The following is a 24,336-nucleotide window of genomic DNA, read 5'->3' on the forward strand; positions in this document are numbered from 1 at the left end:
TTGTAGCACCAGTTATCTAAGCTTGTTAATACCTTTCATGTTGGGTTTCCATCTAGAATTGACTCTTTAACAGTCTCTGAACAAAGTAATTAATTTCTTTTAGTGTACACTTTTCTTTTACTAGGTAATTATTTGTGTAGGCTTCACCCCATATGAAAGCTGTATTATGTATATAAAGCACAATGATAACGTGCATGTAACAACACTAATTGTAGTTTAATTACTGCTTATTAAAACTTAAATTGTCAAGTATTCTGGTGATTAAGGATATATTTAATTCCATAATTAACGGTCTTCTAAGTGCCACTGCTTAACATCTGCCTTTGACTTCAGGGTATGTCTACTTTGCAGTCCAGTTGCTGATTACGGTATAGTTGAAGTAACATAGGTTCAAACTGCCAAACTCCTCCTGAGGGTCAAAGATAATCAGCACAGCTTGTTCTTTTCTGCTGTCCCTCCTGGTCTCCGAGCTATTTGTTTCGAAGTAGCTGGGATATTTCTACAGGAGCTAGTCTTGTTTCTGTATTATAAAATCCCTTTGGGAGTGCTCCCCTGAGGGAGCACTGGCTTCCTCTTTTTATCATTGGTCACAGGAGAAATTGTTTGCTTTACTGAGCTATTGTTTCCTTGGTGCATCTTAAGCAGGAGCATCAAGGAGTTTGTCGTGCCATTAGAGACAGCCTGAAAACAAAACAAGGCTTCGCATAATTACTAAGACCTTCACTCTCCTCCTTACTTGAATAGGATTAGGATGTACACAGAAAAAGAGGGTTAAATGCTATGTAGATTCCTATGGGTAGTGGTGAGCTTGGTTTTAGATTCTTGGGAAGCAGTCTCAGTAGGTTGAGAGGCTCTAAAATTGATGCTTTGAGATAAAAGTAAGTCCTGAAAAGGCTGCTCCTCTAGTGAGGTAGGAGGGTTTTTTGGGGGTTTGTTTTTATTTTCTTTAAAGTTTTGATTTTTTTTTTTCCTCATTTGACTCTTTTAGCAGGAGGAAAATAAGTTGATTTCAGGGTTGTTTTCTTGTTTTGTCTGTTTAGGGCAGGGGGGAGTAATTTTTTTTTTCTTTTTCCCTAGGTTAGTTAATGATTCTCAGACCAATTAGTAGTATTTTAAACATATTTTATCTTTTTGAAGCATTGCGGTTTTGGAACTTTACAATATGCAAAATGCCACTACTGGGTTGCCTCTGGTGAGTGGCTTGTGTTTCCAGCTCCTAAACCTGCAAGCAAGCAGTTTGGCTCAGCACCATTGCAAGTTACACGCCGTCCCCCTATCAGTTTTTATATTTTGAATTATCTGCTTTGTACTTTGCTGGGAGTCAGGCATGGCAGCAGTGAGCTGAAACAAATCTTGATGAAATAAAACAACAAACACTGCAGTTTTAAAATCCAGAAATGGAATTGAAAAGATTAAAAATAGCTTCCAGTGGAGTAACGCTACTCTATGCCACTGCACCTTCTTTAAACATAAATTCCTATGAAGCTGGAATGAGAAAATGGGATAAGAGCCTGGCAGTAATTCCTGATCTTTTTTAGTAAGGACACAAAGGAGTTACACGGTATCACTTCACACTGAGATGAGATTTACCCTTTACCATTCTGACACTTTCCCCTGTAAATTAAGAGTTTAGGGAATAAGAAGGGGTAGATCCAACCTACCTTTTCAAATCTGGTCTTGAACTTTCATTTGTTTCATAACCTGCTTTGTACATGCTTTGCTTGGAGTTTGGCTCATGCAATGTACTTAAGTCATCAGCTAGAACAGAGAATTAAGCTTCTTGTGCAGTAAAGGTCAGGCTCACATTCTCGTGTGTTGTGTGTGTTGCATTCAACTGCATGCATACGGTTCCTGAACTGCGCTTTGAACTCAAAAGAAACTTTGAAATGCATATTGCATTTTGAATCACAGTCCTGTGTCAAGCACCTTAAATAGCTCTTCTTCACTGAGTTGAGTGATTTGGGAATAGTTTTTTAGAGAAAGATGCACCAGGGCAGACCGCACACCTAAATTAAAAAAACCCAGCAGTCTAAAAATGGCCAAGAGTAAGCAGGCATGCGTGTTTTGTCATATACACAAGGCTCTGTTGTTTTCTCCTGTCCCTTGTTCCTAAACCAAGAAAGCTTCTGGGCTTTCAGTAGAGAAAGGTAAGACAACAACTGGTTTAAAAACAAACAAGAGAAGAGTAAGATTTAATAAGCCTTAATGTCAGGAGCTCAGTTTTCAGTGTTGCTCACCCATAAGAGGTTTCTTTGGAGTCTCAGGTTGGCAGCAACCACCGAAATGTTGTTTAATGTGCTTGAGTGCTCATGTGAGTGCCAAATGGTAGTTGTGTAGGAGTGAGAGGTGGGGGGGGGGAACGGCATAAAATGAATTCCCAGCCAGGGGGGCCTAACCACGTTTTAGGCAGCCCAAGTCAATAAGCTGTGACAGGTTTCTGTGGGGCCTGGGAAGGACCAGGTCAGGAACCTCCCTTCACGTGGCTTTGACGAGGCAGCAGTCGCTGTGATCGTGCCCCGGTGATAAAGGGGGTAGTCCTAGGACAGGTGAAAAGAGGGAGAAGAGCTCAACCCACAGGGGTACAAGACATTGCCAATTTTCTGGAGGGAGACTGTTCCCAACGCCTTGTAAAATACAGTCAAAGAAAGGCACTCTGTGCAGTAAAGCGCAGCAGGCGGAGAGGAGAGCGCAGTGCGTGCTGCAGCCAGCGTGTGATACATCACTGCCCACTTACTGAGGGTGCAGGGGAGCAGGACTGCAGCCTGACATTAAGTAGCTTTCTTAATACTCCTTTCTCTTTCTTGTTTTTGCAAAGTGCTATTTTTAAGTCATGTGAAGTAGAGTGTGTTTATATTAGGTACAATCCACCTTTTGACTAAAAGCGTTGTAATTTTGCAACAACAAAGGCAGGAATTTACGGAGTGAGGTTGTATGGCAACAAAACCTGTTTATTTCTATTGTTCTTTGGAACAGACAAGTTATCTCAAGTCACACATTTTCAGCAGTAAGCATTTATGTTGGTGAGCAGACCCCCTTTCTTTGTTCATATGTAGGAACGGGAAGTGGCAGGAATGAAAAGCTAATTTTGCTCTTCACTGAAGCAGGGAGGATCAGGGACGGTGCAGTGCTAAGCCGCTTCCTTGGTTCCTGTTTGGCAGGCCTGTGAGGGGGAGAATGGTGTAAAACAGCTCTCAGGCCAACGTTCGGCAGAGTTTTTCCTGAGCAAATGAATTCGGTGTTTTAAGCGGTTGTTTCCGGACTGATAAGGTGGTGGAATAATAGGCGAAAAATCCAAGGGCTGCCCAGTCTGACGTTGCTGGAGTGTTGTCTCTGTTTTGACTGGGGTCTTTTATATTGCCTGCAGGTGTTGCGTCAGCCCTGAGGAAAGGCAAAGTTTGGAGGTGGGAGTAAAAATGTTACCTTTTACAAGACAAGCAACTTTTCAAATGTGAAATGATGGAAAAAACTGGATGTGAAATAAGTTTCTAGGTTTCATTTCTAGTGAAATTACTAGCAAAACTGATCCAGATTTGTGAATAGTCTTGACTTCCGTAATATAAGCTTTTCAAAGAATAAATGAGCTACCAGAAGTGTTTCTAGGTCCATTTCTGAGCACCCTCTTACAGTGTGCAGCACACTTAACTAGGACTTTGAGAAACATGTCATGCATAGGATCAAATTCTTTTTTTCAGTGTAAAAAGGGAAAATGCTTAGTTAAGCATATCTTCGTTTATTAATTTAAATAAAATAAAATACTGGATTTGGATACAGCAGTTGATAGTATTTCACAGCCTGTGAACAAACAGAAATTATATTACTGTGCTTGGCATAGGTGTCATGTTCTTTTATATATGAAGTAAAAGGTACATCAGTGATTTCTCTTTAATGATGGTATGTCACTACTGGCTGTCATGTCTCTTTCCATTTACTAAAAATTGCATATTTTATGTCAGAAGAGACCAAAACTTACAATCATTAAAACTGATACCAGCTTGGCTATTGCTTTTAATGGAAGCATGATTAAACTGACAATATTTCAGTTTGTATTACTTTTCTTTGGAACATGCCCTCTTTAATGACAATAATTGTAATTTAATAGTATGTCCAACTGGCAGTTTCTTGATATATTGCCTGGCTTATTTGTGGTAATGACATTTTTGGTATGTTGTCTAGAGATATGGCAGAATGTTTTAGATCACTCATTGAGTCTTTGTCTGTTGTCACAAGCAGGTCCAATTCAGTTATTTAAAGGTTGTAGTTCCTGCCTGTGAACTGAAGGAACGGGTTTGTGTTTAGAATCTACAAGCTTTTTTTGTCTGCGAGTATATTGCAATAATGGAGTACTTAAAACCTCTTGGAGAGCCTGTAGCGAAGCTCCCCAGTTATGAATTATAGAATTATTTTGAGATCTTCTACTCATGTATTGTGTATGGGTTTTTTTTTCTAGAGCCTCAGGTATTTGGTTTTGCTGGAAGTCAGGTAATTCTTTGGAAAAGGCACTTTTTTGCAACATTTTTTTAAAAATATTTAAATCCCCATTATCTGGCAGTAATATTTTTAGCAGAAAACTTCTGACTGGATTGGCTCGCTGCTTCAGAGGTGTGCATGTGCCATTTCCTCCTGGGGTTTTCTAGAATTTAGCATATCTAAAAGTGAAGAACCTGAAAAAACCTCCTCTGCTCTGCAGTGATGGGATCATGGGTCAGGTAGACCTTTCAGATGGCTTTGTGCAGATCTTCTCCTTATACTGAGTACTCCAAAAGAGAGGGAGTTGTGTTTTGGGGTTTTTTTTTAATTAGTTATATTTCAGTAAAAACTAGAAAGTTAACTGTTTTTTTTTCCTTCTTAACAGAGAAAACTCAAAGCCACTAGGGAATACAGGAGAGAAATCAGTAACTGTCCCCAGCCCTCTGTGTTTTTACAGGCAGGTCTCTGCCTCCACACTTAGATTCAGTTAACTCAATGACTTTCTTAGTGGCAGAATATTTCCTCAGGAAACTTTTTCACCATTTTTGAGACCTGGCTGTCTGCTCCCTGTTCTTCACCACGGTGTTGTAACATCCCTGCATTAACTACAGGTTCCTGGGGCTATGCCATGCTTCTCATGCCCTACAGTCTTTCAGATCTTCTGCGTTTTGAATAGTCTTGGTAGCTCTTCAGGAAATGTCTCCTTCTTCCAAGGACACCAGCATAACCATTTTTTTCAGAGAACGTAACACAAACTAAGAACATACAACTGTTTGTCACATTTGTTAATAGAGAGAAATGCTTGTTCTGTTTTCAGAGTTCAGTGAATGAAAACAGGAGGTGCATTCTGGGTCTTGCACTGCTGTCAGAACTTAGGGTTACTTTGTGCATGTCACTTATCTCTGTATTTCCATTTCAAGGCTGTTAAGATGAGGGTAAGAATGATCATGGTTGGAAAAGCTCTTTCAGCTCTTTGAATGCAAGTTATTCTTTAAGAGCTTCTGCTTTTTTCTCCTTTAAGAACTTCTGCTTCCCAAGATGGTTCCTAAGACCGGTTCCACCAGGAGATTTTCTTCTTTGTAGGAAAGGTGCTCTGAAATTTTGAATTGTCTTGCTCTGGATGCTCTACTGAATGCTGGGCGCCAAATCCATACCCTGTCCACTCTGTTGCTGTGGATCAGCAATATCAACTTTAAGCGCCATCGGGCATTTAGAAGGCTACAGGCTGGGGCTTGTGACTGAGCAATCCCTTTCTTGCAACTTCCTTCTGCAAAATTTGTTTGGTGGCTTTTGGACTTCTCTCGTTGCTGTCTTATGTTTTCTCGTTGCTGCCTGATTCACCTGGGACAACGTTGGCATGTAGGTTGAAATTTTTGTGTGGACAGGAGACAGAACTAGAATGAAAAGTAGTTTTTTCCTTGTCAGCCATATGGAGTTAAAGCCATATTTAAGGCAGTTTCACTCCAGTGAGACTGAGAGGGAGAAATGGACAGTTTAGGGAGATGATACCTGGGAGACAAGAACAGGATCAGTGTCCACAGATGGAGCAATGAGAAAGATGGGAGAACGCAGAGGCAAGAAGTGGTGAAAAATTTGCTCGCCTCAAGGCTTGTTTTAAAATCAGAATCAGTGCTCTGCCAGTGTTTATTCAGCACCAGTAAACTGTGATATAATATTATGGGGCTGTATGTTATCCTTGTGACATGTTTGCATTCTGTATCATTTTCTTTCTGCTGAAATAATTGCAGTAAAGGATATGGTACGTAGTGTCCTTCTGCATCTGTTCCAAGGTCAAGTACAGCACATGTGTGAAAAATAGTTTCTAAACTTCATCTTCCTCAGTGTACTTCTGAGACTAGTTAACAAGAGGCAATTAGAGTTAACTTTCCAAGCAAAAGGGAAGCACTAAAAAAAAATCACAACCTGGATTTGAGCATGAACTTCTTGAGCATTGGTTTGGAAATGTACGTGCTAATGTTACTGGCATATTTTCTTCTATTCCACATAAACATTCTTGGGGTGTTCAAAGCTAAGGCTGCCAAAGTTTGGAGAGGTTTACTTTTGAGTGTACTTAATTCAAACGACAAGAACGGTCCATTTATCTTGTGACCTATTTATAGCCACTAAACAAACCGTGGCAAATGGATCTGCTTTACTTAATTCACCTCATTTGGTGGAAGATTAAGAGCATGGAAAATACATTCATAAAAACAGGTATGTTTGTGTCTGATACCGTGCAAATCTCTGTATACTGCAGAACTGTCATTTTTTAAATAAAAGTAGGAGTTTATTCTGCAAGACAAAGAATTGAAAATAAAATCGTTATTAGATAACTACGTTGGCAGACCAAATGTTGGGGGGATTTGGTTATTTCTCATTGTGAGCTATGTATGATCACACTTGTAAATCTCCAAAAATAGTATAAATATGAAAAAATGTGATTTATGTTCTGGTTCATTTTAATGATAAGAACACCACATTTTGAGGGTTTCTTTTGATTGTGTTTTGTTTTCAAGGTGTTCTCAACATGTTAAAAGAGTTGATGTATTTTTCCATAACACAGTATTTTTATACTCCTTGTGTTACAAAGCTGCTAACTGAAATTCTCTTTTTGCTTTTCAGGTTGTTTTTGAAGTGGTCACTTCAGGTCACCCAGGATATGTGGCTATTGATGAAGTGAAAGTTTTAGGACATCCATGTAGTAAGTACCTGTCTGCTGTTTTAAAGTCAGCCCTCTAAAATGAATATGCCACTATGCTTCAATAAATGTGGAGCGAAAGATACGGAAAACGTCAGAAAACAATGCCACTGCTATAAATATAGGCTGAGTATGTACGAAGTAGTTTAGCCTGCAGAAAAGGAGGCTGAGGGGAGACCTCATCGCTCTCTACAAGTCCCTGAAAGGAGGTTGTAGCGAGGTGGGTGTCGGTCTCTTCTCCCAAGTAACAAGCGATAGGACAAGAGGAAATGGCCTCAAGTTGCGCCAGGGGAGGTTTAGATTGGACGTGAGGAAAAATTTCTTTACTGAAAGAGTGTTGAAACATTGGACCAGGCTGCCCAGGGAAGTGGTTGAGTCCCCATCCCTGGAGGTATTTAAAAGACGAGTAGATGAGGCACTTAGGGACATGGTTTAGTGGGCATGGTGGTGTTGGGTTGACGGTTGGACTCGATGATCTTAGAGGTCTTTTCCAACCTCAATGATTCTATGATTCTATGAAAGTGTTGCTAGCATTTGAGCACTTGCACCTTATTGACTTTAAAGAGATCTCTAACATGCACCTTGTGTAGAGTGCTTGGCGTAAGCCCCAGAGCCTAACTGGGCCATCTAATGACTCCTTCAGAGCAAAAGTCATCAAGATTTGTTGACCAGTTTTCTATTGCCATCAAAAATTCAGTGCAGCCACGAGCTGAGGCACTAGTGAGTGCAGATGAACAATGCAAGAGTTGAATATATATGATTATTTTTTCCAAGGCTTAGAAGGAAGAAAACTCAGCTGGTTGAGGGCTGAGGCTTTGCTAAGCAAGGTTACTTAGGGTACTTCCCCAGGTATTGTACTTCAGGTTCACGGGTCAATTTCTGCACTGTTTTACTTGCTTATATTTCAGTTGTTTCCTTATTCCATTATTAAGGATATGTAATAAACTATCCTAAGTTCTTTTAAAATTGCTGTCAAAACAAAACCTTGTAAATTAAAGCTTTAATATAGTAATCCAGATGTAATTGAACAGACTCCTTAAATAAATGATTATTTCACGTATTTGCTATTTGTTAAATAAGGTGTATTAAGATCGTACATGGAATTGTAGGTTGTAATCTTACTGACCAAATGACTGGGTGGGGAAAAAGACACCAATTCTGTGTAATTGTTCACCTTCCTTTTACAGCATATTGTACTTGTATGCATTCTTTGTGGCTTGTAAGCAAGAGCTGCGATTTAAAATAAAAAGTGGTTTATCGATTAGTATCAGAGCACCTCATAAAAATGGTTTTAGTGTTAGTGGCAAGAAGACAGACATTTCTTCAAATACAGAGGCAGTTATGCAGAATCAGCAGCTGTTCTTTCTGAATCACTTAGTTCTAATAAACACAGCAGGCTCGCACGTTGTTAGGCAGTATTTGTGGTTCTGCATTTTGAATTTCTATCTTTGGTTCAGGTAGGATAAGTCTAAAGCAGCATTTTATCAGCTTAATAATTTTTCGTATACAGATTTTGAGAGGTTTGATCTGTGCATTTGTACCAATCAGTTCTCAAAACCTGCAAGTAGCTCTTGTTAATGTGGAGACTAAGTTATATCCCATCGCGCATAGAGTTCTAACGTGACAGTGTTGAAATGCAAAAGCTTTCATGAGAAGTTCTTTGATGAAGTAATTAAAATGTTAGAAATTAAGACATCAAACCAGTTACGTTGTCTACAAGAAAATTGAAAAAGTGTGAAAATTGGAATAGAGCTACTGTGTGTCTAAAACTTTGCAAGACTCATAATGCTATTCTTTCTGTATATTGCGAGAAAAAATACTTTTGGAATAATTAACTCTTTAAACAAAAATTGAAATGGGAAAAATACTTGCTAGGCAGTACAGACAAAGACCAAGCAGAAAGCAATTTGTAAGCATGCAGAACTGAAAGGGATGGCTTGTGGTGGGTGGGGTGGGTGGGGTTTTTCTTGTGTGTGTGTTTGTTTTTAAAATGTAACGCCTCTCTCCACTTTAGGCCATACCTGGTAATTCAGAAAGGTGAGTTTTCCAGAGTTTAGGAAGATTGAGGAAAAAAACCAAGTGGGGTAAAAGCAGATGTTTAAAAAAAAAAAAAAAAAGTGACTGAGAAATGGGGAACTTACTGACTGTCCAGTAAAATTCTTCAATATTAATAGTTTGATAGGCAAAGAAGAGGATGACTTTGGCCTAAAGTCTGTCTGTCCTAATTGGGAAGTGTTTAAGAAAAAAAAAAGCAGTATGTCTAGTAAATTTGCCATAAGGACAGTTATCATGAAAAGATTTCCTTCCATAGTTAGATATTAATTTGGGCTATTTTATTCCATCTCCTCCTCCTTATACTGCCTTGCACTGGATATTAAGCAACTTTTTCTTGAATTCTGGTAGCTGGTTATTTATAAATTCCTTAAAACTGCAATTTCTCCCAGTGATAAGGTCTTACAAGAAAATGTCGTCAACACTTTAAATGGTTGCGATGCTCTGCTAGAAGGTGTATGTTTAGTTTGCCAGTTTATTGCTAGCACTTAACATTTCCATGTCTGAAAGCAACGTTCAGAGCCTGGCTTCTCTGCTAGTATAGACCGTGCAAAAAGTCCCCTTGCCTGCAGTAGGATTTGAATGGTTGGGGAATACTGCCTTTTCAAGGATAAGTTTCTGTATCAAATTTCTATGTTATTCTGTGTCACGTGATTGACTCTTTCCAGTAAAACAAAAATATACATGCTATCTTTCCTCCTTCAGTGGACGTAGCTCTTGTCTGAATTTGTTAGGTTATTTGTAGCTGTATTGCTTTAATTTTTACTGGGAATGTTTTCTCTTTCTAAATGAAAAATAAGTATTGGTATGGGGAATGCATTATGTTTTGCTTTTTTCTGCAGTGTTGTTGAAAAGAATTGTATTATAAGAATACAGCTGTAGCTGGTGAGAAGTGTTATGTTAGTATTTTAGCTGTTTGGTGTGCTACATCTCTAAGGCATCTCCTTATAGACACTGTACCTTGTTAAAAAGAAAAATCTGTTTCCCTGACAACATCACTCAACTTCTTACTGTTTTGTCTAGTTGGTAGTGTAAGTATCTAAGGTTTTTGTTCAAAACAAAATTAGTTTCCAATATGATCTTTATTAATAGAGTGTTATTGCAAGAGAGATGCTGAGCTAAGATAATTTACACAGCAGGAACAATTAAATAGCACCCTTCTCTTCTGCTCTTTCCCAGGTACGGAAGTAAACCAACCTAAAATCTAATGTGTAGTCAGTGATTTGAACCTTTTAAAGCAGGGCTATTTAATTTGCTTGGTGTATTATTCATAGCCAGTACTTCCATGTTGCATAACTTCAATACTTTATCTTCTTCCAACAGCAAAAACTCCCCATTTCTTGCGCCTTCAGAGTGTGGAAGTCAATGCAGGACAATTTGCTACTTTTCAGTGCACTGCCAATGGTGGAACAGACTCAGGTGACAGACTCTGGTTACAGGTAATTTCTTTCTTTCCTAATGCACTGAGATCTGGGGGGAGGGGAGATCATCACTCTGAAAGGAATGTAAACATGAAAAATGATAGGGCTGTCTGTTTCATCAATATTAGATTTTATAGCATCTTTGAACCGCTGCATAGTAGGTGTTCTGTTGTAGAAAATGATACTGGAAGATTTTGCTCCCTTATTTCAATGGGATACCTTATTAAAAATAAAGGTACTGTTTTTGTTACATGTGGCGATCATGAGTAAAGGCTAAATCCCCAAGGAAGAGCACATGACTTTCTCATAATGTCTATGCTGGCTAACTGCAACATTACGCACAATGATTTTCTTGGCTTACCTCTATCTCTGTTTAGTATTTGCAGCTAAAATTGCATTCTTACTTTTTAAGTCTGGAGAAGACCAGTAGGACAGCCAAGTCTGACCTTCGGTATTACAGAGCCAAAGAATCTTACCTATATTCATTGAGTCCATAATTTTTTACTTATTGAGTAATGTAGCTTCTAGATAGGTGTCAGATCTTGATTTAAAGGCTGTCTCCAACTCCTTTTCTTTCAGTAAAGACAGTCTCGCCTTATCTGTATGTGTAACTTTGTATCAAAAACATGCATCTTACGTGATCTCTTTTAGTAATGGGGGTACAAGTTTAACTGCCGTCTTGCTGCCATCATTTCAGAGCTGTCTGTTCTCTACAGCATACAGTAGTCTGTATTTGGACTTAGCAGACCTCCAGATCCCTATGCTTTCCATACACGAGAAACAACGTGCTAGAACTGGGACATTGTCTGTGAGAAGGAAATAAGGATGCTTAAAACAATGCCTAAGGAGATCAGTCAGATGAAACTGCAGTATGTGGAGAAGGAGGCATAGGAGAAATTGAAGCAATAGTAACGGGTGGGACTTAGAGATGAAATTCTCTATTTTTGTTGTTTAAACAATTTCAGGCTTTTACTATAGTTTTCCTTTCACATCGCACTTGGTGCAAAATTTCATCAAGCATTTCAGAAATGATTCATATAAATGTCACAGGTTAAAGAGCTGAGTAGTTATAAGAAAAGTAGCACACAAACAAATAAGTAAAACCATTTGAAAAGCAAAGAGCCATATTTATCCATATATGAATGATGAACTGTTATGTCTATCCAGAAAGAGCCTGATCAAATACAGTAGAAGGCAATGGAAATCTCCTTTGTTTTTATTTGGGTTTGCATGGGTATTTTCAACCTCTGTGCTGATACAAGGCTGGTATTTCTCTAATGCTCCAGCCCTTTAAAGCCAGTATTACAGTGTTGAATTGGTAGAATTAGACTCCTGTCTTTCCTAAGCCACTGAGATTTTTTTGAAAGAATGATTTTTCTAGTCATGAAAAGAGTTTAGCACGCATGGGAAAATAATGGGTTGTTATTTCATCAATGATAACCTTTCTAGAACCTTTGAACTTTTGCATAATGCTCTTTTGTAAAATTGAAGGTAGAATTCAGTATAGGGAAATCCTGATTCCATTCAGTTTTTCCATTGATTTCAGGACAGTATAAATTCAGCTTTAACTTTTTTGCACGGAATTTAGGAGACACATAAATTCTTTGCAAGGCTGGAATGTAATGTCTTTATTTTAGAAAATAAATATCCTTCTAGATTTTATGTAATATAATATCATTCTTCTTAACAGCAGTAGCAATTCCAGAATATCTTTGCTGAGCTTAATTAAGTGATTCCTTGTTTATACGTGATTATGAGATTTTTTTTTTTTTCTTTCCTTTCTCTATATGAAGGATAAGAAAGTAGTGACAGATTGACTTGTTGAGGAATTTCATCTTCCTGCAGGGCCACTGTTTATTTATCCTGCCCATATAACTACAGGTCCCTCTGGTAATCGGTCCAAGGTTGTGCAAATTCCAGGTGTGCCTTTGTGTAAGAAGATTTTAAAAGTTGACAGGATCTCCTGGATAGCTTGGATTTATTTTTGTACTTGTTTGCCAGTTTCCACAGATGTCTGCTGCGACTTACAGTAAGACTGATCACAGCTCCACATGTGGGATGCTGCAAACCAAGGCTATGAGATACAGTTCCCAACAGGATTAACTGTATTTTGGTGTACTAGGTCACTATCGGGTAACAGATCCCCAGACCTTGCAGTTCTCCATCAGTCAACTGAGACCATCTGGTTTCATGGTGTGATATTGAGGAATTTTGTATACGTCTGCTTATAACATCTCATGACACTGCCACAGGACCATGAGTACAATGCAGCTATCTGTAACAGCCGTCAGAAAACATGGTATCTTCTACGTCATATGACTGGTTAAATGGACATGAAAGATCCTTTCGTTCCCAGAAACAGTAGAACCGATATTCAGCTACAAAACAACTTAATAAAAGACATTCTTATGTACACTAGAGCCAGAATAAAACGAGCACCATTCTCTGGAGACATTTATGCTAGCACTTAGGTAATAGGGATTCAGGTTTTAGTGGTGCTATGAACGGGTCGTGCAATCTCTCTATGCCTAGTTTGTCCACCAGTAATATCAAGCGCTTTCTACTATCCTTTTGATGGTTTGTTTCCTTTAATTTATAAAACCTTGTCCTGGTTGCCAACTGAGATTAAACCACGACAGTCCTTAAAGGTAAACCATAGTAAATAAAGAAATAAATACAGTTGTGTGATTTTATCAGGGGCTTCTCAGTATTTCTGCCACATAAGTCGTATCAGGAGGCCTAATCTGTTTGGATTTGGCAATTCCAAAATATCGTGTGGTAATTTGCTCCCAAATGATTTCCAGTACCTGTCATTTGTTTTCAGATTCACATTGTTAGTCTGAAGTACAGGTAAATTGCCAGGGTGAAATCACAAACCCACTGACTTCAGTGATGTTTCTGACTGTTTCCAGTGGTGGCAGGATTTTACTGCTGTACTTCTATGTCTTTTATATAGTACCTCTCAGCTTGTATGCAGCAGAAGACTTCAAGTTTAGTAGTACACATTTTTCTGGTGAACAAATACTTTACCTTTTACAGTCTGTTGGATTGTGAGGGATATATGTTCCTTAAAACAAAAGAATAATTATGACTTGGTTGGTTATTTTAGTCTCCTTGTCTTTGCTGAGTAGTTGTTGCAAATGGCATAGATCTTCTTAGTTTAATAATGCGCAGGCCTTGAAGCAGTCGTAAGTGAAATCTGTAGATCATATTTCATTTCCCTCCTTTTTTTTTTTTCTTTTCAATCCTATCCCACTCTTATTCCCTATGGAATATGAAGTCTATTAATCTATGGAGTATTATGGAAGTTTTTGCGATTGAAAGGGTGATGGGGGAACCACAATTCACAGGTTAGCTGCCCAAATTAGACACTGAGCCATGAAATTTGTTTCATGATGCTGTGATCAGCATTTACTCTTTCGGGAAAGGGAAGACAGAAAGCTGTTTACCTATTCCATAGTGCAGCGCTTTGCAAGAAAAACATTTTTCCTGATCCTGCTAGGCAGCCATGCACCCTGGTACACGAGCTATGATTGCAGGCTTGTCAGATAATTTGACAACAAATTAAGGGTATTTTCAGTGATACCATTTCAAGTTAAAGTCAAACAAAAGGACTCAAGAACACAACACAGCATCATACAAGTTTCTTTTTGTTGTTGTAACTAGTGTCCAATTAATAAGGTCATTGGCTAGATTGTATGTTTATGAATTCATGTCCTCGTTAGTTTATGTTCTAAACATAAATATACCTTAAAAATAAATCTGATTACACTAATGAAGGAATGTTTATAATTAACAGATAATGTCCCATCTGCTTACATTTTCTTTATCACATTTGTGGACAACACAGGTTATAGTCAGTATGGGATGACTCTTTCTATTCCATTGAATGATTGAGCAAAAATGCCATTCCTGTGCTCCCACTGTAAGGGCTGTTGCAATTGCTGTAAATTTTTTTTTTTATTATTAAACAAATTCCTCTCTGAAACTAAAAGCTCCAGAAGTTGACACCAACAGTAAGATAAAACACTAGGCACTAAAGGAGCTGGGAATCCCAAGGAATGGAAATACACTTCAGAAAACAAAAAAACATTTGTAGGTGGGAGCCGAAGTTAGAATTTGGAAAAAAATTAACCTGTGGAACACAGAACAGTTAATGGTCAAGTGAAAGCAGCTGGGACAAAGTCTTCTGAAAAGGTTGTGCCTAGTATTAGTGTTTAGTAAATTGGCACAAGAAACCCAAATCTGTATTATAGGAGAAAGAGGGTAGAATTCTTTTTTGGAAGTAACCTTCTTTTGGTGCAGCCTAGAACATTGAAAAAGCAAACATTGTGCTTTTCACCAACATCTTTGAGCTAGGAATCTAAATGTAGCTCGCAAATTAGAATGAAGTTTAGAAAAATAAAGATTTACTTAAAAACAGGTAAATTTCTTCCACTGCAAGTCCAAGGTGTACACATACATAGATTTTCTTCTCTGCAAGTGTATGAAGTTTGAACTATCATGTATTGAATATTTACACAAAATATTATGTAACTAAAATTAAAATTATTACCAAGTGAAAACTGCTTAAATATTAAAATAAATGTTTCCAGGGCAATACTTGGGAAAAGTTGTGCCTCTGCAGCCTTAAAAGTTTGAACCTCTTGAGCCTACCTTTTTTAAGTGACATACTAACATCCATTTTTTTTCCACAGAATCCCCATCTCGCCCAGTATAGTGGACATATTCAGTTGATGAATAGCTCCTTAATATGTGGGTTCCTTCACACAAGTATATTTAGGGCTTCGCTTTGCCTACTAAATACTGTACAAATCAATTCTGAAAACAGGTTTATTCATTTTCTAATGGAAAATGCTTCACAATATTAAGTTGTTTCTGTGAGATGGATTGATATGATCTTCATTTTATAGTTGAAGAACATAGACACTGAGAAACAAAATGTATCCTTTACTTTTGGAAACAGTCTCTGAGACATCTGGACCTGATTCTCTGCATGTGAGGCACCAAGCACTTTCTGTGCTCAGTGTCCGCTGACACTACTTGCAATAGCGAGTGGCCAGTGGCTTCAGGGAATTGACCTCAAAGACCAAAATTAGGCATCTAGAATATCAGTATTCAGTTAGAAGAATCCTGGGAAAAGTTTAAGTGACATGACATAACGTCTGTGTGGCAGAGGCACGTCTGTTAAATCATGGATTCACATAGATTCTTCAATTGGCTTGTTTGTTCCTTAGCTTCTCAGGCCTGGCTCCATCTCTTCATTTTCCCACCCCCATCTGCTGCTGCTTCTAATTTGCAGCTGGTTCATTCAGTTCCCTCTGTGTGCTACTTGCTCTTAGAACGATCTGGAGTGTGACTTCAGGGAAATTGCTGTTCAGATGATAGCCAGGTATCATGAAATTCCATTTTAATATCAAACCCAATCTTTTGATATTAATTTCTAAAGATTTGTTGTAGCATCACTAAACATGTGGCAATTGCATTTTTCAGAGACTTGTACCTTGACTCAGTGTGGGTATCCTTTCTTGAGAGAGGTTCCTCAAGCAGTGGAAAGCTACAGTTGATGAGAAAGAGAGGTCATCACTGAAGTAATGTATTTTTCCTAGCCTCATTCTAAAACGTGGTTGAAATTTGAATAATTATTTAAAAATGTAATTCTCAGACACATAACTTTTATTGCAGAAATACAGACCTAAGAGTAAAAATTTGTTGAAGGTAAGCAAATAACAATAGGATCTCAGGATATGCCTGACAGCTGTAGTAAGCGGCGTCATCAGACTTACCAATAGCAAGAGACTAATGGGTATTCTCTGCTAGAAGGGAAGAGGATGAAATCTTTCATACCTATGGTTTATGCATGCAGAACGCATGCTACTTCATTTGCAGCCAGGAAACTAAGAACAGTATCACTCTACAGGCCAGTGTTCTCTACCCTGTGTAAACAGTTTATGACCTGTTAATAAGGGATTTGAATTTTCTTCGTCTTTCCTGAAAGCTGTCTTTCACCTTATTCAGTGTATCATTTTTTGTATCTTCAGTAATGTTTTGCTGAAGGTATGAAGAGTATGAAAGATTTTATTCCTCTACATACAAAACTGCAAAACCTGTATGCATTATTTATTATTTATTCAAAGGAAGAGATATAATCCTGTGTCAGAGGGAGTTCTGGAAAGCAAATTGTTTTCCTTAGGAATACATACACACAAATGAGAGGTATCAAAAACATCCTTGGGAGAATGTGGAACCAGTGCAATGACTCCTGGCAAATTATGAAAATAAAATATATTTATAGGATATACAAAATAGTTTATGTGTGTGTGTGCATGTGCTTGTTTATGTAAATCACATAAAGTATTCCAGAAGGTGAACCGAAGTCCTAGAGTTTCATAAGAATTTTTTGTTACGCTGTAAACTCTCTGAGGCTTTCACATAATTACCATTTTCATTGCTAAGTCTGGAAGCACTTGAGCAAAAAATGTTTCAGCCATTTTTTGAGTACTAAGATAATTAAGCAGTATTTTACCTGTTAAATTAAATCATATACATACGTAACAACTTAGCAACACAAAACGGTGGAACTATTAATGTGAATTGTACAATGAGATAGGTCTAAAGAATGTTCTTTTGAATATTAAAAAAATAGTTTGGGTTTGACCAGTAGGGGCTTTTGTGTACTATGGGAGTGCAGGAGTTCGTTCTTCCTCCTGCTTATAAATAGCTCAGTCTTCCAAGACTGATCCAACCACCTTGCACATAGCAAATTGTCTTGAGTCCATTGACCTGAGAAGAGCTTTAATGACATCAATCAACTAAAGATTTTGCCAAGACTACACAAATCCTGATGCATGTACATCCTGATGTGGGTTTTTTTGTAGGTAACCTGAGATGATTTTACTGTTAGAAGGATAATTAGTGCCCTGTAGGAAGGGGCACTATCTATTACTGAAGAGATGAAAGTTAATTTTTTTTCAAATTCTGGTAACCATTTCATATTATTTTCAGGTTTTGGTATGTTAATTTCTTTGTGTCCCCCTCTCCATTCCAGTATATATTTAGTGCCTTTCTTGCAGCCAATATTGTATATTTTCCATTAATCGCCATTAATCAGTTTTAGTTGCTTTTCTTTAATTGCATAACAATCTTACTATATGACAGGAAAAGTTCTATGAACAGCAGAATATAGGAGGCTTGTGATCTGTGTCATAATTTGTGTTACCCAATGTCTAAGGAGCTGTGATCTTTGATGAAAACTTTTCCTTCGTTATCTGCCTTAAATATGAATTGACTGATGCCTGTAATACACTTTAGCTTATGCTTTGGGTAACCTTGCAGAACAGACATGGTAAGAACTGAAATACTCCTTCAAATTTGCCTGGATTTTGTTGGGAGGCTTTAAGTTCTTTGAGGAGAAATGAAAAAGTAACACATGTATGGATGGCCTGACCATTCTTACCAATTTCCTTACCTTAGGCTAAAAAAGAAAGCGGTATCTAGTGCCAGGACAAGAGGCAATGGGCACAAGCTGAAATACAGGAAATTCCACTTAAGCATAAGAAAAAAAAAAAGTTACTGTGTTCGAACACTGGAACAGGTTGCTTGGAGAGGCTAGGGAGTCTCCATCCTTGGAGATATTAAAAATGCAGCTGGATGCAGTCATGAGCAACTTACTGTAGTTGACCCTGCTTTGAGCAGGGGGCTACGACTATGTGACCACCAGAAATCCCTTCCAACCACAGTTATTTTGTGATTCTGTAATAATATTTAAAAATCACTATTTTCATCTGTAGCATTTAGCAGCTTTACTGATAAGGAAATACTGAAATGGAGTTTCTTGGGCGAGGCGTACACTGTTTTTCAGTATTTGTTTGGATTCCTCTTTTTTTCCCATTTTAACCTCTTGGTCTGTCTTTTCTGTTAGTTTACACTTCTTGTTTCTTACTTTACTTCTGTTGATCATAAAGGAAGAGAAAGGAAATTCTCAGCAATAAGAGCACACAGAGGAAACCCAGCAAAGCAGTTGGGATGGAGCTTTGGCTATCGATGAACACTGACCTAGTAAACCTCTGATCACACTCAAATTCCAGCAATTTATGTGGGAGGAGTAGTATATCGCTAGGAGAGTGTTGGAAATACAAAATCATCCGTTAATGCACAGGCTGTAGTTTAGTACTGTGTATAAAATGTCAGTAGTATGGAAAGTGGCAAAAAGAAGCTCCTTTTCAGATGATTTACTAAAGTGAAGTAAAGAAAATGCAAAGAATAGGTACTTTAAAGCATCTGTGGAACAATGCATTCTGTTATCCGTATATCCCTGTTCTTCCTCACTTACATAATTTTTACAGCACAATTTTATAAACATCTGCATACAATATTGTGTTAGCTAGTTGGGTTTACGTTTATTTTAATTCTGCTTGAGGTTTAATTTGCACAAACTCTGTCACAATATTTTTTTAGGAGACAAACTTCAGTTTTTCTGATTTTCTACATTTTAAGAACTTTGATAAAATGTGATAGAAGGATTTAGTTTAACTTATATATTCTCTTTCCCTAGAGAGAGGCATAAGAAAGAAATGTAACAAATCTTAGCTTTCTAAACATCAATTCAAACTTAAAAAAATTTAAAGTATGTTCACATGCCCGAAACCAGGACAATTAGAGATCCCACACCAAATTTTTGGAACAAAGTATCTATATTTATTTTAATTGTTCCACTCTAGCTGTGAGCAAATGCGTATGCTACAAGCTTTATACCTTAAGACAGTATATATTTAGATTGTATGAAAAGTCAAATACATTTTTGAACATGTATACCGAAACTTCCAAACCAGTTCCTGTTACAAAAGGGTTGTTAGGTTAGATGCTCATCCTTTGAGGAAGACGAATGCATTGCTTACGTGACAAGCTTTGTTGTGAACAGTTACATCGCTTCTGTCTGGGCGATAGGGCTGAAGGCTTCATCGCACTTAGAGCAATACTTTTCTCTCTTCAGTCTGTTGGGATGCAATCTCCCATCAGGGGTAACACCAGCCAGGCTTTTTTACCTGGGCTTACTGTTTTTATTCTTATGTGTATATAGATTGGATTAATCTTTCTCTGCTGCTAAGATTTCTCTTACAGAATCTTCAATGATTAGTGATACCAGAGACTAGGAGAAATTAATTAATTGTGGACTGTTAATGATAAATCCTAGTGAACATATGCAAGAAACAGAAAGACATCTTGAAATCAATGTGTCTGTGATGTGTTTTGACTTCAGTGATGTTTCGGAGCTGACCAGCAGAAACCATCCAGCCTAGTGTTTTTATTAGTAAACTATGTGCAGCTGAATTTACAAAATGTGTTTGGAGTGTGGTATGAATGTACAGTTAAGGTGACTTTCCTCTTTGGACACCATCTTTTTCTTTATAGGTTAGAGTCAGCGAGGCTGAGTGGCACATCAGGTGCTGTGTACTCTTACCACTTGCATGACTCTCTGAGTGCTGAGATTGCTTTAGGACTAAGTTCTCAAAATCAGGGAACTTGAAATACTCTCAGAAGTGTTGGAAATGGGTTGCCAACCTGCCATCCTCCTGTTTTTTGTATCCAAGCACAATGAAATCTTTCCTCCACAGCAGTGTGCTGCTCAGGCTGGTTCTTGCAAGGGATTTCAGCATGTTCCTTAGAAAAATAAACCAGTGAATAAACAGAAAAATAGAAGCCAGCTTGCTGAGTCAAGGCCCCAGTACAATTACTGATGGATGTTAGACTGACATCTTACTTCCACCTGCTTCCTGTGTAGCACAGCTGGGGTTCACAGAGATACTATGACCAATGAAATGCACAGCTGAAAAAAAATAAAATGCCTGATGGTGCGACAGCTACTCTGAATCTATATCCTAGCCTTACACTACTTGTATGAGATGGTGCCACCGTAATAGTGGAGACAAAAATGAGCCTTATATTCTACCACTCAGAAACATTGCAGAAACCTGGCCAGCAAAGCTGCTCTGCAGGGTAAGCCTCCCAATCCACCCGGACTGCCCTGCCCGGCACAAGAGCCAAATGTCGGTAACCATGAAGAAATGTCAGCGTGTTTTGTTATTAATAGTAAAAAAAATGCAGATAAGGGTAAATGGAATAATAAACTTCACTCCTATCCTCATGAACCAGCTGCACCATTCCTAAGTGATGTGGAAGCTTAAAATGTTGATTTCTGGTGAAAAATACCTGACAGAAGCAGCTGTGAAGTTTTACGTTATGACATTAGTCAAAACCTTTAAATCAGAAACTCTTCAGATCAGTGAGCACTGCAGACCACATTGGTAGTGATACCAAAAAAGAAACTAAAAACTTTAGTGAATGTGAGCAAATTAGACGATTTTAATTCAAGAAAACTAAGCAACCGTTGCTACAGTAGAAAAAAAAGTACTGTAGCTAGAGGAGAGAGAGGTGCTTATCTCTGTAGTGGTGCTGGTCATCCATCAGGTTGCAAGGCATGATAATGGGTGGTGTTCTCCAAAGGCCTTCCTTCAGCAGCAGTCTAGCAGAGGTGGATGCTGCTCTGCCAAGAGTGTGCTTGTGACACTGAAATACACATTTTGTTTTCAACTAGTATACCAACTATTCCTGCTTATGAAGGGAATATAGAGTCTGGAAACTTTTAATATAGGTATTAAAATTTTTGTCTTGAAAAAAGCCTTTTTATCACAAAAATATAACTCTTAATCCTCTGTCTCTTTGGTAATCTCCTGTGACCAAAAGAGGTTTTGGGGGAAAAGTAAATCTGAAAAATTCATGAACTGTAGAGGTTTTGTTTTTAGAGGTACACTGGAAACTCTGAAATCCACTAGGACCTTGGTTATGGACAACAGTGCAAAACCTTAAGACAGCTGGAGACAACTTGGCAAAGTTTGTTTGCGATTAACCTGAAAAATTAGTAGATTTTCATCCTCCTCATTTGCTGAGGATGCCCTGTTGCACCTTATACCTATAAAGAGAGTCAGAAGTGCCACCTAAGAGAGCTGTTAAAGACAGCTGTTACTATTTTTATTTAAGAAGGATGATGTGAAGGTTGGACTTTGGACAAAAAGCTTCTGGTAACAGGTAGTTGTTCTTTCTTCTTCCTTTTTTCCCTATTTTAGAACTGTCTCAAGTATTCAGAAACTACCAGATATTAATGAATGGACTACATACATTGATGTGCAGAAAATTTGCTTACCTGCAGATATTTATGGACATATGCAAGTTAGAGGGGATGCACATAAATCTATCCTTCTCCTCCATCCCTATCCATCCCCACATATATTCTCATTTGATGAAGTGACCCATAAGAAGAGTTGTTCTGGGATTACCTGTATCAGTGTTTTTGGTATTCTTATCTGAATTTGAAAATGAGGCGACCCAAGTAGTGTTCTCTTTTCAAGAAACTCAGTTTGATGTGTTAATCTTCCAGTTATTCTGGAGTGTTAAATAATATAGTACATGGAGATTAGCAAACCTGAGATAATGGAACAGTTGACCTGTGCCACAGGGAGATGGTTAAATTCAGCCTGCTTTTAAAGAGCGCGTTAGGTATGCCTGTTTCTGGACCCTGAAGACTGCCTTGATATGAAGCACAGTTCAGCAGCAGTAGAATCACTTAGGGACACATACGAGTTAGGCAGTTGATGAAGTAAATTCAATAAGCTTTCTGTGCTATGCTCTTGGACCTTTGGGAGAAAGAAACAGTGACCTTTACAATGAATACTGTAGTTAAAATGTACAAACTTACCACTGGGAGGTATCATGTTCAAATTGGAGTTGAACAGAGGCTTCTTTTATAAGACCGAGGGCTGTTGAAGCTGTTTTGAGGCAATATGAACCAAAGTAAAGATTAAATTAAATTAAACCCAAAAGGAAGATGATAGGAAGGAAGCAGAGCATTGGAAGAGGTGTGTGTCGGGGGTAGGAGCTGTTAAACTACGTGAGTGACTCGGTGTCCTGGTTTCGGCAGGGATAGAGTTAATTTCCTTCCTAGGAGCTGGTACAGTGCTGTGTTTTGGATTTAGGATGAGAACAAAGTTGATAACACACCGATGTTTTAGTTGTTGCTAAGTAGTGCTTACACTAGTCAAGGACTTTTCAGTTTCCCATGCTCTACCGACTGAGAAGGCTGGAGGTGCACAAGAAGCTGGGAGGGGGCACAGCCAAACTGACCAAAGGGACCTTCCATACCATGTGTCATCATGCTCAGTACATAAACTGGGGAAAGCTGGCCGGGGGGGGGCCGCTGCTCAGGGACTGTCTGGGCATCGGTTGGCGGGTGGTGAGCAATTGTACTGTGCATTACTTGCTTTGTGTATTATTATTATATTATTATTATTATTATCATCATTTTATTTCAATTATTGAACTGTTTTTATCTCAACCCACGAGTTTTTTCTCACCTGTGCTCTTTCAGTTCTCTTCCCCATCCCACCAGGGTGGTGGGGGGGGAGTGAGCGAGCAGCTGCGTGGTGCTCAGTTGCTGACTGAGGTTAAACCACGACACTTGGTAATTAAGACTGAAACGCCTCCAGCCAAACCCCTCTACATTAGCTTGTCTGTTACAGGAACCAGTGTGTACCTAACTTATTACTGGTTATTACTGCTATGGTTGTCTTTATTCACAAATTGCACTGTCACTGTTGAGGGGTTTACTATAGCTTTCTTTAACCATAGGCATACGTCTCTTCTTGCCATTCATTCTTCCCATTTGAAGGGATCTTTTCAGGAGGCTGCTGCCTCACCCTGAACAGGGCATGATTTTTCATCATCAAATATGTGTGTGCTTCCTTCTTGGCTACTTCTTCCTTACCTGCTTTGTAGGACTCAGTATCGCTTTGGTTTTGCCTGCTATTCTCATTGTTTATGACTTTGGAATAGACTTCAGGTTGTCCCCAGAACTTGCAAGTTGGACTTCCTTCATCTTCATGTTTCCTCCCAACAAGATAACACTTTTCCAGTGAAGAGAATGTGGGACACGACTGCACTGTTTTTAACTGTCCTGTTACGTACTTGGGTAGAAAAGGCAGATAAATGCCTGCATTAGTATACTTTGCATTGTGTGTATGGATGAAAATTATGCTAATGATCTTTCCTTTCTCATTTACTCCTCATCACTCTGCTGCTTCGCAGCCCCTCCGTAAGCCTGGCGGCTGCAGAACTCCAAGCCAGAGTATTTAAAATCCTATGTATGTTCTCTTCATTTTTTAGCAATGTGTTCATCCTAACTCTTGGAATTTTTAATATAAATAAAAGGGTGATGAGAAGTACTTAGCGTTGCGTATTTCAAAGAATTAAGATAGAGTATTAGATCAAATGACTTTACAAGTAGGGCTACGGGTTCAGCAAAATGCTTAGCAGATACATGGATCATTGCCATAATTTCTATCTAAAGTATAAAACTGTGTTAGAGAGAGATTTCCTAGTGCTCTGTTTTCTCCAGATGTTTCTGAGGATGTAGTTCCCTACCAGTCATTTTGTATTCTATTGTGTGCTTTTGAAGATGAATGGAAAGAAGATTTGGAATTTTTACATATTTTGTGAGCACTGACAAATTGTTAGAGAATATTAACTCTTCTCTATCGCTCTGGAATTTAATGTAAAAAAAATAGATTGAGCAGGATTTGGGGTTTTTTTTGTTTTAAAATCTCTGTGTAGTAGTAACAGATTTGCTCCTGTCAGAATGATACAAAA

The 24,336-nt window shown here is 38.3% G+C and overlaps 1 protein-coding gene across 10 annotated transcripts in view; it reads left to right on the top strand.

The window, feature by feature from the left end:
* The window catches only part of PTPRM (protein tyrosine phosphatase receptor type M), a 492,832-nt gene that overhangs the window by 161,132 nt on the left and 307,364 nt on the right, over window positions 1-24,336 (top strand). For all 10 annotated transcript variants that reach the window (XM_076329941.1, XM_076329942.1, XM_076329946.1 and 7 more), the window contains exons 4-5: window positions 7,090-7,168; window positions 10,541-10,656. In XM_076329941.1, the coding sequence (XP_076186056.1) occupies window positions 7,090-7,168; window positions 10,541-10,656 (195 nt within the window). The remainder of the gene's footprint in view (window positions 1-7,089; window positions 7,169-10,540; window positions 10,657-24,336) is intronic.

The sequence above is a fragment of the Aptenodytes patagonicus genome, chromosome 2 (assembly GCF_965638725.1).
Source record: "Aptenodytes patagonicus chromosome 2, bAptPat1.pri.cur, whole genome shotgun sequence".
NCBI classification, from domain to species: Eukaryota; Metazoa; Chordata; class Aves; order Sphenisciformes; family Spheniscidae; genus Aptenodytes; species Aptenodytes patagonicus.